At 25.0% G+C, this 15,875-nt stretch overlaps 1 protein-coding gene across 1 annotated transcript in view; it reads left to right on the top strand.

The window, feature by feature from the left end:
* The first annotated feature begins 494 nt into the window (after window positions 1-494).
* Window positions 495-15,875, top strand: part of LOC109603153 (uncharacterized) — a 21,223-nt gene continuing 5,842 nt past the window's right edge. Inside the window, exons 1-2 of the mRNA XM_020019614.2 lie at window positions 495-648; window positions 10,502-10,661. Coding sequence (XP_019875173.2) covers window positions 10,601-10,661 — 61 coding nt within the window. The 5' untranslated portion in view covers window positions 495-648; window positions 10,502-10,600. The remainder of the gene's footprint in view (window positions 649-10,501; window positions 10,662-15,875) is intronic.

Raw genomic sequence — 15,875 nt, 5'->3', positions numbered from 1 at the left:
TAACTATCGCAATGAAAGAGCTAAACAATTAATTATATGAACAGTGTTAGTGGTACATAAATCTTAACTGTACATGTCATGTAACACCAGAGATTTATTTTAAAACTTTAATTGGCTTAATGCAACTGTTTCACCACTTAATTAACTAATCTCATGTGGTGAATCATCACAAGAATGTTCAGTGTTAGTATCATACAAAATTTTTGTTAGTATTTATTATTATTCCACATGTGGCAAGTTAGTAAGAACGTTTCATCAAGGCACAAGTTAGTAAGAAGAACGTTTTCTTTTACTGGTACCACCAGCAATATCGAAACAAACGAACCGGCCGACCAACAACAAAAACACCGTCCAAACCAGAATCACTGACCATCCCAAAACGTCGACGAAGAGCGACTTCTTCGCATCGTACCCACTCCTGAAGATTTCCTCGCGCCGTCCTGGTGCAAAGCAAAGCAAAGTGACCGTACCGTCGACGGCCAGTCGTACTCGGTACGTGCACGTGTGTAACCGGTCCCCGTTACTTTTCTCTTCAATCACCACGCTTTTTCCGGTGCATTTTTTTCTGTTGTTGTTGTTGTGAGCGTGCGTGTGTGGTACTGTGCCTGCGTCCGTACTGGGTGGTTTTCTATTCGGTGTGTTGTTACGGTATGTGGCTGTGGTGCAGGTTCAATATCGATCGCAGGAAATTCTCGATCGGATTTCTATTCGGTGTCGGGTTGATTGTACAGAGTGCAATGCACTAGATTCTGTCTGGTGTATTGTTTTGCATCAGTTTGTTGGTAATGACACGAATTTTTGAGTCACATTAACAATTTTGCTGTCGATTTTGTTAGATTTCGTGTGGTCTAATGGCTTTTTAATATACGGTTATTTTCTTTCAATAGGTTTTGAGGACAAATATTCACAAAGGCAATAATTAATTAAGTAAAAGTTTATATTTAAAAGTACGGCTCTGCCTTTAACCTAATTAAAATAAACGACGCCGGATGATATATTATGTGCAAATTTAATTGTTTAACTATTGTCATCTCTTCCTGTTTTATGTTGTTTTGTAATAGTTTCGGTTCAGTTATATAAAATTTTATAAAACTCGTCTAATTGGGTCCATTGTTGTTGGCGGCATTAGATTTCTATTGAGGATTGTTCATAAAGTAATAAATTTTGTTTTATTGTATGTAAATTACAAGAGATTACATTCATAACATGTAGTACTATTCTAGTTGGTGAAACGATCTTTAAATAATTCAATAAATATACATACGTATTTAAAAAATAACGGGTAATGAACTACAAATGTGTTTTATTGAAATATTTCCTAAGAACTACAAGAAAGCTGAAAGATATTATCAATAACATCTTTATTGGTAATTAAAAGTTTTTAATCATTAAAATTCCTGTGTAAAATATTACAAATCAAATTAAATAAATACTCAGATTTGGATTTCAACATTTGTAAAAATCGTCGATATTATTATTAATGTAGTTATTATTTCTTTTTACTTTGTAGTATTTTATTTAATTAAATTTAAAATTTTTAAAATTACAATCCTTTGTACATAATATAATAAATAACTAACAGTATAAAATGTCGCCATTATTCTTCATAAGTTTATTTTTAATTATGAAACTGATTATTTATTATATTTTTTATTTATGTTTATTTACGTTAAAAGTACCTGTAATTGTAGGTATGCAGAAAAAATACTAATCAAATAAAATAAATACTTGCTTAAGCTTTTACAATTTTTAAAAGCTATCAGCATTATTCTACACATTATTTTTTCATTATTTTTTACAATTTGCGTTTATTGATGTGAAATAGCAATAATTTGTTTAAAATCACCTGCTAAATTCATACACATAAAAATTGAAAATTAAATAAAAATAAATACATAAGTTTAGATTTTTATTGTGTAGATATTATTTTTCTCAGTTTTATTGTTAATTATGAGATTTTTTATTTATTATTTTTTTACAATTTATGTTATAAATTAAGTTTTATATATTTACAGCCTTTTACATAATTCGTGTATATAAAAAATTTCAAATGAAATTAAAATAAACACAATTTAGCTTTTAAAATTAGTTTAAAATGTGGCCACTATTCTTGGTTAAATAATTGTTAATTATGAAATTGTTTATTTATTATTTTTAATAATATAGATTTATTTATGTTGAAAATAAATTTAATAATTTTATAATCGACAGTAAAATTCGTGTATTGCAAATAAAAAAATGCATAATTTAGCTTTTAAAATTTTTTCTTGTTTTTCACAAATTAATTACAATTTATGCCGTTAAATTTATACATATAAAAAGTTACAAATTCAATAAAAGTAAATATATAATTTTAGTTTTTAAAATTTATAAAAATTATTGTACTGTTCTAGTCGGTCAAATGATTTTTAAATAATTCAATAAATATATGCGTATTTAAAAAATAGACGGGTAATGAACTAGAAATATTTCTTAAGAAATATAAGAAAGCTCAGTTTTGAAAATTCGAGATAATGGAATGTTAATTAAGAGATTATAATACTTAAAATTCTTGTGTAAAAGTTACAATTCGGATTTACCTTTGCAATGTTAATAAAGAGATTATTTATTATAATTCAATTTAATTAAAATGAAAAATATTTACAAGTATTTCAAAATTTCTATCTATAAAACATTGGATATTAATTAAAAATAACTATACAATTTTAACTCATTAATCTTCATAAGTTAATTATTAATTTTTTATTTATTATTTTTTTAATATTTATATTAAAAAAGTTCTAATAAGTTTATAATCATTTGTAAAATTCGTATACAATAAAAAAATCACAAACAAATACATTAAAATTTAAAATTTCTAAAATTAGTCGACATTATTCTGTATATATTAAATATGAGATTGTCTTTCATTAATTTTTACAGTTTGGGTTTATTGACGTTGCAAAATCACAGTTATATAAAATATCTGCTAAATTGAAAATTAAATAATAAAGGTTAAAGTTTAAAAATATAGTATAAACATATTATTGTTAATTATAAGATTTTTTATTTATTAATTTATTTATTTATTTACAATTTATGCAATAGAATAAGTTCTGTATGTTTACAATCATTTGTATAATTCGTGTATATAAAAAATGTCAAATGAAATTAAAATACATAAAACACATAATTCACCTTCTAAAATTTGTATAAAATGTCGCCACTATTCTCTATAAGATTATTGTTAATTATGAAATTGTTTATTTGTTACTTTTAATAATATAGATTTCGTACAGTTGGAAATCAAATTAAAATAAATGTACAATTTAGCTTTTAAAATGTCGCCATTATTCTTCATAAGTTTATTGTTGATTTTGAAATTGAAATAAAAAATTGAAAATTAAATAAAAATAAATACATAAGTTTAGGTTAAAAAATATAGTATAAACATTATTTTTCACAATTTTATTGTTAATTATGAGATTTATTATTTATTTCTTTTTATAATTCATTTTATAAAATAAGTTTTATATGATTACAATCAGTTGTATAATTCGTGTACATAAAAAGTTTTAAATTTAATTAAAATAAATACATAAATTTGTACAAAATATCGTCCCTATTCTACATTATTTTTCATAAGTGTATTTTAAATTATGACATTTTTTATTTACTTTTTCTTTATAATTTATGCTCAACTACGTACCATTTTAAGAAAATTGCAAATTAAATTAAAATAATATTAAACCTTTTAAATTAGTATAAACTTTATGTATTCTTTTATAATTTAAGTTTCTAATCATCTGAAAAAATTTGAGTTTATGTACATAAAAAATTACCACCTAAATAACAATAAACAAATAATTTAGCTGTGAAGATTTGTAAATGCTTTTGCTATTATTTTTCACAGTTAATTTCGATATTACTTTTTATTATTGTTTATAAACTATGTTTATTTACTTTGAAAAATAACATTTAATGGTTTATAATCATCCGTAAAATTTATGTACATAAAAAATGGACATTAAATAAATAGATATACATAATTTTAAAATTTAAAATTTGTAAAAGCTGCCAGCATTATTCTTCATAAGTTTATTGTTGAATATGAATTTTTTAATTTATTATTTATGTTTATTTACGTTGAAAAATAACTTTAATAAGAGTATAATTATCTGTAACATTCATACACATAAAAAAATTTAAAAAATTGTAAAACTTGTTAATTATGGGGTGGTTTTTTGAACTCCGGAATTAATATGTCGGAAAATAAATTTTACAAAGTTATAAATCAAATTAAATATGAATTAGTGATGTTTATCACAGATTTACTGTTAATTAAAAGGTTTTTTATTTATATTGTATTTATTTTATTTACGTTGATATAATGATTTAATTAATTTATAAAATGATTTCAAATAAAATTAAAATAAATACTGAAATCTGCAAAAGTTGAAAAAATTATTTATTCACATTTTCAACATAAGAAAGTGACTTATTATCTAATGTTTTTAATAACTTGTAACATATTATTATATAAATGTATTAATAAAAAATACGAGGCATAAATGTTTATTGCAAAAACTTATTTACTTAATGTCACCATTTACACTTTTATTTTTCCAATTATTATTAATAGCTAATCTAAAATTTTCTTTTTATTTTATATATAAATATTTTTAATTAATATATTAAAACATTCATAATTTTATATAAAACTTTCTAATTGAATGAGCCATATCATGACAATGAATAAAATAAATATACATTAAATTATTAATTAATTTTTTACCTCGTTACCATAAAAAAAAAAAATTAAAATGACGCCATATCACGAATAAAATGAATAAACATTAAATTATTAATAAAATCAATGTATATTAAATTTTTAATTATTCTTTTTATGTTGTTACCATAAAAAAATTATATCGTGTAACACTAAAACAACTTTGACATTTGCCTTGAATCCAACATATTAAAAAATCTCGTACACAACATTGCACTTTACCCGAATCGTTTTGAATCCACCTCATCTCCGCATTAAGAGAAAGTGTTCTTGATTATTCACTTAACAGACATCCACAAATGAATCTGACCTCGGGTTACTTATTCAAAACAAGGAAATGAAATCCCATAAACTACAATTTATCAATCGGTTTCGTGTTGCGAAAATTTCTAGAATACGCCGGTCCGAATCCGGCCAATTAATATTCCATTTTGGTGCATTTTGTAATTACAACAAGGAAACGATTGTTTTATTTTGAAAGAGGTCGACTTTCGTACGTCTGTTTAAGGGTCTTTGTTAAACTCTAATGGGTATTTTATGTAGCGCATAAAAGCGGATTTGCGAAGAGGATGCAACATTCGACAAACAAGAAAAAGTTGAGATTTATTACGGTGTTTCGGACACAGGAATAATAGCGAACACCGTATTTTCGTGGCATTTATTAATTAGAACGACAATCCGACTAGGTGTGACTTCATTTCAATGTAATAGAGAGAAATTTAAAAAACGAAGCAAGGAAAACAACAAACGTTATTAATAGCGTAATATTTTAATGGGCAATCAGTTTTTGTGCCACACCTACTTTCGCAGTAATTACATTACAACAAATCTATCCAATTACGTGGAATAAGAGTAAAAAGTTCGAAAAATGTGAATCATTGTGCATGGCATGGACGTGACTTTCACGAGTTTCATTGAGATTTAATTAAAAAGCGGAAACTATTATTCCCAAATTGACCGCTAAAAAGAACAACGACAAGATTTTCGTTAAAACAACTACTCAAACTCACAATCCAATTTCTGCAGTTCTTCTGGGCGTTATTAATTAACACTTTTCACCAATTAACGAAACGCCCGTTATTCATCCACCATTAAACTGAATATAAATCGTATTATTGTGCACTTTCATGAGTGTTTTCTTGGTGAAGGTTGACAAACTTTTAATGTATTCAACGTGCAAGTAGGACACAGACGAGTCTCGTATCGAAATGACTGAGGCGAGGATCGGATGAAAATAAAAAAAAATGTGTTTTGATGTAATTAGGTGAGTGGATGAAATTAAGTTAACGGGTCTCAAAATCGCCGGTATCGTGGTCTTCGTTTAATCATTTAATTAGATATGATCCTGCAAACATGACGGTTTGACGAATTTTACAGGCAATTAACCTCGAGGTTTTTATTAAAAGTACAACAACCTTAGACTTTAATCGTTGCAACACGATGAGATTAATATAAAAATGTAAATTTTCTTAAATTAATTTGAAGGATAAAAATAGCACGTCCATTATAAAAATAGAATAATTATTAGGGTGTTGCAAAATGCTTTTATGCTATTTTTAAAATATCATTAATCTTATATTTTGTCATCTTGATGAAATCTTTGTTCAAAGTCATGTTTGTTTTGATATGAATACGATAGTAATATTGAGACATTTTAAAATTCATTAAATATTTCATCAAAACATTTGATAATTTTTATGTCAGTTGTAGATTTATTATTTTTCGGTCAAGGCTTAAATTTGTTTTAAAATTTAAATCAATATTTAATTTATAAAATTTGTTACTCAATAAACTATAAATTTTATTTGATGTACAATAAGTTCAAGGATTACTATTTAAATTCTTATAATAAAATTATACATACAACTTAATAATGGCAATAATAATAATGTTTATTTAAATTAGTTTTAATATTTTATGAGTATGATAAAAATATTTAAAAAAAATTAAAATTCATTAGAGCTTTATAGCTTTTGTTAATTTATTTCCGCTTTATATTTATTGTTTTTCGGTCAAGGCTTAAAATTCAAAACTCAATAATTTATAGATCATATTTGAAGCAAGTTCAAGGATTACCTTTTAGATTATAATAATAATAATAATAATAATAATGACACTTATTAATATTTATGTTAGTTTTAATATGTATATGTTAAAAGATTTTCAAACATATTAGCTTTTGTTAATTTTTTTTGTCAGTTTTATATTTATTATGTCATGTCTTTAATTTACAAAATTCATTAGTATAATATTTATATATTTTTCATGTCAAATTCTAATATTACTATTCAGTTATTATAATAAATAATATATATAAAAAATTAATTACAATAATAATATTTATTAATTATTTATGTTTATAATTTAAATAAAAGTTGACTTTTGGAATATTTATTAATTATATAACATATATAAAGTAAATATGAATACCATAAAATAGTGAAACATTTTATTCATTAGATGTTTTTTCATACCCTTTATTAATTTTACATTTATTTCATCATAAAATTTGTCAATTTTTTTTTAATCAGTTCTAGATTTATTGATTTTCGGTCAAGACTTAAAATTTGGTTTAAAATTTAGATCATTATTAGAATTACAATATTTAATTTATGAAATTTGGTTGTCAATAGTTAATAAAAATTTATTTTTTATTATTTATTTAATGTTTGTAATTTCAATGGAATTTGTCATTAGAAATGTTAAATAATTATTTTAAAGCTTTATAATCAGACTAGTCATGTTAAAAGTTTATAACGTCTTAAAATTGTTTCATGACATCTTTTGTTAATTTTTTAAGACATTTTTACATTTATTTTCTTTCAACAAATACTTATTTGGCTCAGAAATTAATAACATCAAGTATATTTTGTATATATAAATATTTAAAACTTTAATAAGTTTGTCCTTAGGAATATTAAACAATTACTTTAAAATTCTTTAAAGTGGTAAATGTTTAGTTTAATATGATAAAAATATTGAAACATTTTAAAATTCATTAGATATTTCACCATAAAATTTGTCAATTTTTAAATAAGTTCAAGATATATTGATTTTCGGTCAAGGTTTAAAATTTGGTTCAAAATTTAAATCACTTCTAAAGTTACAATATTTTATTTATAAAGTTTGGTAGTCAATATTTTATAAATTTATTTGAATTTCAAGTTCAGAGATTGCTAATAAAATTTTATTTATTAAATATTCATAATTTTAATGGAATTTGCTATTAGGAAGATTATATAAATATTTTGAAGCTTTATAAAGCTTTTTAAACAGTAAGGTCCTGTTTATTTTTAACGTTTTAAACTTTTTTTTAAATATTTCATGATAACTTTTGTTAATTTTTTGTAATAATTGCTTTAAAATTTGGATCAAACCAATTTATAAATTTCATTGGTCATTTTTTAGTTTTTCTGGTCAAGGTTAATCATTAGATTATTCAAATAAAATTGTAGGATTTAATATGGACAAAACACATAATATTTATTATTTTAATAAATTTATTCTTTTGTTTATTACACAATTATTTTAAAATTTTATAAATTTTTTAAAGTAATTTTATCTATTCGCTTTATTATGATTACAATAAAAATTCAGAATTAGATTTACTATCAAAACTTTTATCTTATGTCAGTTTTATGTTTATTGTACTTCTGGTAAGTCTTGAAATTTAATTTAGATTTAATGTTTTTATCAAGGACTATATGTAAATTTTTATAATAAATTTATACAGTTTTATATTTAAATAATTTAATATTTAATAGGTACATTAAACAATTATTTTTAAAGTTTTTACAAACAGGTAAAATGAGCAACAAGTGAGTAATTTTTTGTATATTCTATCAAATGTTAATTACAAAAGTATTGTTTTTCGATTAAATGGTTTAAATTGCAAAAACAAAAACCATTAAAAGTACAAAAATTTATTAACAGTAACATAAATTGAATAATTTCAAATAATAAATTTTCCATTGAGTACTCAAAAAGGTAACATGAACAGTAAGATAAATTAATAAGGGTTTAGTAATTTTTTGTTTATTTTATCAAATGTTAATTTCAAAATTATTGGTTTTCGTCCAAGGGGTCTAAACTACATCATTAAAAACTATAAAAATGTATTAACATTAACATATAAATTTAATATTTTCAAATTATAAAGTAATAAATTTTGCATTAATACTTAAAACAAGAGGCAAAATGGACGGCAAAATAAATTGATCAAGATTTCGTAATTTTTTGACATATTTTATCAAATATTAAATACAATATTATTGTTTTTCAGTTAAAGAAGCTTACAATTAAAAGTATCATTTAAAACTATTAAAAGTATAAAAATGCATTAATATTAACATATAAATCTAATAATTTCAAAATATAAAACAATAAATTTCGCATTTAGCAAATTATGGTTTTTCGGTCAAGGAATCTAAACTGCATCATTTTAAGCTATTAAAAGTATAAAAATGCATTAACATTGACATATAAATCTAATAATTTCAAATTAAAAAAGTAATAAATTTTGTATGAGTACTTAAAACAAAAGATTTATTTCAAATTATTGTTTTTCGGTCAAGGAATATAAACTGCATCATTTAAATCTATTACAAGTATAAAAATGCATTAACATTGACATATAAATCTAATAATTTCAAAATAAAAAAGTAATAAATTTTGTATGAGTACTTAAAACAAAAGAAAAAATGAGCAGCAAGTTAAATTAATTAGGGTTTCGTAATTTTTTGACAATTTTGTCAAATGTTAATTACTATATTATTATTTTTCGGTCAAGGAATCTAAACTGAACCATTAATGAGAAGCAAGATAAATTAGTAAGGATTTAGTAATTTTTTGACTATTTTACTTAACATTAATTAAAAAATTATTGATTTTCGGTCAAGGAATCTAAACTGTATCATTAAATAGTTTTAAAAGTATAAAAATGCATTATCATTACCATAAAATTTAAAATAATAAATTTTGCTTGAGTATTTTAAGATATCTAAAAACCATAGTTAATGGTTAATTAATGATTGCTTTATAACGTCATTAAATACACTCAATAAAATGTTTTTTCAATAAATAATTATCTCAGATAATTATTAGCATATTAATTATAGTAAAAAAAAATGAGTTAAACAAAGAAACAATAAGCAATTTCCATAGAGACGCAAAGGACTTATTATTAAAACTAATAGTTGTGGTACGCTGCTATAACCACATAATTTCTTTGTTCGCAATTATTGCACAATTTCCAAGTATGTACGAACATTTTCGTGTTAAGGTAACCAATTGCTACACTATACTTTCCTACTTGCCCAATTGCAATTTTCAGATCGAATTCTCGACAGCCAAATGACACGTTGTTAACGTATAGGAAATATGTATTGTTTTAAATTCTTAATAAGCCATTGTTTATCCATTATTAACTAACGTGCATTTATTTTATATGGTTCTATAAACACGTAAAAGCAATAATTAAACGCGCATTGAAACCCATCAGTATCTTTGCCAGCCATCAACTTCCACATTAATTACGAATGGAAATTGGAAAATGCATGTGTAACTTTCACCCACTAATAACGTTTCTTAACTCACGCCGGATATTATTTTTATCCAGCATTACATATTAATAACACCGGAACTTCTCCGATGTAATGACTGTTATGTTTGTTTATTGTATTTCATTTATTATCCAATCGGATGTTCCAATAATTTTAATTACCCGTTTTCCAGACGGGACAAACTGAACAACACAGCCGGGTCGACGATGAAGTGATATGAAGTGATGAGTGTGCGGACTGTTCACGGACAAATGTACGAAAACTGTGTAACATGAATTCCATTACATGTATTTTAAAATGGGCCTGCTTGATCATTGGATTTCTTTCAACCGGTAAGTACTTTCGCTTTTCGCCCCCGTCCAAGTTGAGATTGTGCCCTTTTTTGACGTCCAACATCAACTCGGCAAGCCTCAACGTTTTATGGCACAAGAATGAGATTTATATGTCGATGGGTTCCTCGAATCGCCATTGTTCGAAGTAACGTTCGACATTAAGCCACAATGCGTTTTCTGTGTCAACGTGAAAATCTCGCCGGAAAAGCTCGAACAACCAGGTTAATTGACCATTTGTACATAGGGATTCGCAATTGCGTACGCTCGTTAATTATTTCTCAATGCGTTCTGGCCGTCTGCAATAATGTGTGTGTAGTAGAGAATATTGATAAACGGTTCTGCATACATGCCACCCGACCCGTTAATTCTTTAGTGTTTTCACTGGATAGACGCACGACCATTTGGCCATTATTGGGGATTTATTGCTAGTGTGGCAGTTTAAAGTCATAAATGTGCCGTTTTTACTATCATAAAATTCATGGTTTGCACTGAGCATGTATTTTAAATCTCTAAAATAGCATTTTATTCGACTCTAAAATTCGAATTCGGATCTCAAATATGTTAGCTTATGCTAAGTTGAAGTTAGGTTTGGCCAGATTGAGTTAGATTTTTACTTTTATAAAATTACTGAAACGGAGTACGTATATTAAGATTATTATAGATCAAAAAACCTCTAAAAAAGGTTAGTTTTGATAAGGTTTGGTGTGGTTAAGTTAGGTTAGGTTTTTACTCTTTCAAACTTCATAACTTGTATTGAGAATTTATTTTAAAGTCATTAATTATAATAATACTTTTTATTGGGAAATATTATTAAATGTGTTTCAAGGTTATTTAATCTAAAAAAACTCCATAAACCTTTTTATACGACTGTACTACTAAATAATTTAAATTAGGTTAGGTTGAGATAGGTTTTAACTATTATAAAATTCATGGTTTGGAGGAAGCATATATTGGCGTTATTAAATTTAAAAATAGCTAAAAAAGACTTTTATCTTTAAAATGAGTTATATGGCTTGAACTAAGTATCTACACCACAAAATAAAAATTGTAAATAAGCTTTTTAGTAGATTCTAACTTTTAGGTTTGGTGTGTGGTTTACTTAGGTTTGATGAAATTAGGTATTAATTTCAACTTAAAAATAGATTAAATAATCAAAGTGACAAAATGTCTAAAAAAGCTATTTATTAGACTATAAAATAGTCTAGGTTAAGTTGAGTTAGGTTAGGTTTTTACTCTCCTAAAATCCATGGTTTGTTCTAAGGACGAGTTTTAAAATTACTAAACTTATAAAAATCTAAAAAAGTTTTCCAGAAAATTCTAAAATTCTTCAGGTTAGAATAGGTTAGGTTTGATTAATTTATGTTAGGTTTTACTCGTAAAATTCTTGGCTTAAAATATGTATGTATTTTAAGTGTGGTTAAAAAATCTTTAAAAAAGCTTTTTACTAGATTTCAAAATAAATAGGTTAGGTTTAATTGATTTAAATTAAATTTTTCTATCATAACACCTTAGCTTGAACTAAGAATATAGTTTAACATTATTGATGATATAAAATGTATAAAAATACTGTTTGAGTAGATTAAATTAAGTTAAGTAAGGACAGCTTAGGTTAGATCTCTAAAAGAACTTATTACTGAACTCTAAAATATATTAGGTTTAAGTTAGGTTTAGTTAGGTTGGGTTAACTAACTAAACTAACTTTTTACTAAATTCTAAAATATAAAATAGTTTAGATTAGATTGGATTAGGTTCAATTAGGTCAGGTGTATTTTAATATTATTAACTTAAAAAAATTCTATAAAAGGTTTTATCTATTTTATTTGAAGATCATTGAAAATAGAAAATCTCTAAAATAAATTTTTACTAAACTCTAAAGATTAGGTTAGATTCAGTTTTTACCATCATGACACCATAACATGGACTGACGATATAGTTTAATAATATTAAATTTATAAATGTCTAAAAAAGCTGTTTATTAGACTACAAAATAGACTAGATTAAGATGAGTTAGGTTAGGTTTTTACTCTCCTAAAATCTATGGCTTGATCTGAGAACGAATTTTGAAGATACTGCACATATAAAAATTTCTAAAAATGCTTTCCAGAAAATTCTAAAATACTTTAGGTTAGTATGGGTTTCGTTTAATTAAGTTATGTTACGGTTTACTCGTAAAATGCATGGCTTAGACTAAGTATGTATTTGAAGCCTGTCTAAAAAAATCTTTAAAAAAGCTTTTTATTAGACTTCAAAATAGTTTAGGTTAGGTTGAATTGGTTTCGATTAAATTTTTACTATCATAAATAACACCTTAGCTTGAACTGATTATATAATTTAACATCTCAAAAAATGTTTAAAAAGTCTGTTTGGTGGACTCTAAAATTAAGTTGAGTTAGGTTAAGTTAGCTTAGGTTATCGAAATTCTTACAGGTCTCTAAAATATATTAAGTTTGGGTTAGGTTTAGTATTATAAAATTCATGGCTTGGAATGACAATATATTTCGGGTCATTAAATATAAAAAAATATAAACGTTAAAATAGTTTAGGTTAGATGGGATTAGGTTTAGTTAGGGCATAATATATATATATATATATATATATATATATATATATATATATATATATATATATATATATATATATATAACATAATAATATATTTAAAAAATAATATAATATAATATATTAATATTATAAATTTTTTTAAATATAATAATATATTTAAAAAATGTCTAAAAAAGCTGTTTAGGTTTTTACTCTCCTGAAATCCATGCTCCAATTTTAAAGTTAGTATATTTATAAAAATGTAGTATGTAGAGTATGTATTTTAAACTTGATTAAAAAATCTTAATAAAAGCTTCTTACTATATTTTAAAATAGATTAGATTATGTTTATTATAGTTTAACATTATTAAATTTACAAAATGTCTACAAATACTGTTTGGTGGATTGTACAATCCATAAGTTGGATTATGTTCTTTGAGAGTGAGCATGTATTTTAACTTTACTAAATTTAAAAATCTCTTACACGACACTACAATAATTGAACATATATTTTCATGTGACCAAATTTTAAAAAAAATTGAGTAGTTAATTTTTTACTGTACTTTAGTCTAGTTCAGTCAGATTAATCGTTTAAGCTTAAAGTGACATCACTCCTCTCTATTGGATTCCAATTACGTTTATTGACCTCCCTTTGCAATATAAATAAGACTAAAAGTGACTGAGGTGGAAAATTTTAATCTTAAGGTTATGAACTAATGATGTAGTCTCAATTTTTGTTACAAGTGTTAGTACACCTTTGGGAATTTGTTGTAATTTTTATAACCTTATTAGAAATCATCGTCTGTTCATGAACGTTACTCTTGGGTTTCTTTATTAATATTAATATTTTTAATTATAGTTGTAATTTTATAATTTAGGTGTAAAATCTTAACATTTTATTGGAGAAATTGTATAAGTAGGCATGTGCAAAACAGTCTTTGGAAACGTTGCGAATCATCTTACAATTAGAAACAGTTGATTAACAAATAAAATTTGTGATGTAATGAACGACTTCTAAAAATAACTGTATCGAAATGTAGAAAGTCGCTTATCGAATTGTAATGCATACACATAAATATCCATATTATTAAAGGTATTCCCTGAAGAGTCTCTTACGTCAACAAACAAACTTTACGTAATCGAACGTAGCCGCCTCTATTAGTGATTTTTCATTCACACTCGACCGGTTAATTGGTTGAACCAACAAAATTTCACTAAATACGAACCCAAACTAATTAGAATCTCAGACGTCTTTTTTTCTTAAGCATCGAAAGTATCAAATCTAACGGCTACACGCTAAAGCCAACAACTTTCTTTTCGAACAACTGTCAGAATTTTTATTGAGTGGAACATCGCATTCACCGCTTCCGGTTTTAGTATCGGCGTACCGCAAACATATTCGCGCGATATATAAATCCGATTGCAATGACATTTTGTGCTGCGACAATGTTTTGTCACGTAAATAATAAACAATATCTCTCACAATGCGTTTCCGCCACGCGATCCGAAAATCCGCAACCGCAGTAAATCGAAACTGATTTTTGTTGCACCCCATTTTTTAAAACAAACACATTATACGACTTTAATCCGTTTAAAATCATATTTTTCGAACACGCAAATATAATAAAAACGATAAAAATAATGCGGGGGTTTAAAGTTCAACGAAAAAAAAAATGAATAATGAAAATTGATAAATGTGCCCAAAAAATTCCACCATTTTTTTTTACCTGGAATTGGTTTTTAATATTCAATACATTAAAACACCTCGGTAATATGATGTTTTACACTGGGAATGTTAACGAGATCGAGAGAAAATCTGAAAGTGTTTGAATGAAGCAAATTTAATTGAAATTTTCAACTCAAAATAGCACATTTCAAAACTGCCACATTATTCAGAAAATAAACACTACGTTTGAATAATTTGGCTCTAGAATACGTAAAGATCCAATCGTTCTCAGTAAATCAATTTCATAACAACGATTCATTTCTGAAATTTAATCCTGTATAACAAATATTCGTATATTCATTTTATTTTTTAGATGAAATTAATTTATTTATTGAGGTAGTTGAATTTACATATATGCACAGGAAAAAGTAATTTAAGTTTTTAACGTTGAACTTTCAACAAAGTAATCACTATTTTAACCAAGTTTGTTTTTGTTCTTGGAAATGAAAAAAATATAAGCTTCAGTTTTAATCTCCCCTTTAAAATCAAACCGTGATTTAACTTAACTATACAATGACAAAAATAAATAATAGCCATATGGAGAATTATCTTGGCTTTATAATGGATTCAGTGGTTCCTCACATTTATCTTTTTGAAATTTCTTTTGAGTCTTTGATACGACATGTGGTCTTGTATCGTCATAAAGAAGCAGGATGTCTTTTCAATTGATTAAAAAAGCTCGACTTTGTGTAAGCTTGTTATGAACCTGGTTTTGTGGTGTCAAATTCCTTGCCCAGTTCAACATGCAACTATCAAAATCTTTCTTGGGTTAACCTGTTTAGGTATTGTTCCACTAGGTTTACCAGCTTTAATCCTTTGCTTAGATCAGCGAGAATTGTTGTAGTCAACTCATTTTTCATCGTGTGGAAGAATACAGTCAATAAAAGGCTAATTGGCTTTGTAAGCAAAGACAAAATTGTCAAACACCCAATTTCTCCATCTCCACT

The sequence above is a fragment of the Aethina tumida genome, chromosome 5, assembly GCF_024364675.1.
Source record: "Aethina tumida isolate Nest 87 chromosome 5, icAetTumi1.1, whole genome shotgun sequence".
Classification (NCBI taxonomy): domain Eukaryota; kingdom Metazoa; phylum Arthropoda; class Insecta; order Coleoptera; family Nitidulidae; genus Aethina; species Aethina tumida.
Note: the sequence above shows the minus strand (reverse complement) of the source record. Positions and strands in the feature narration are given on the sequence as shown.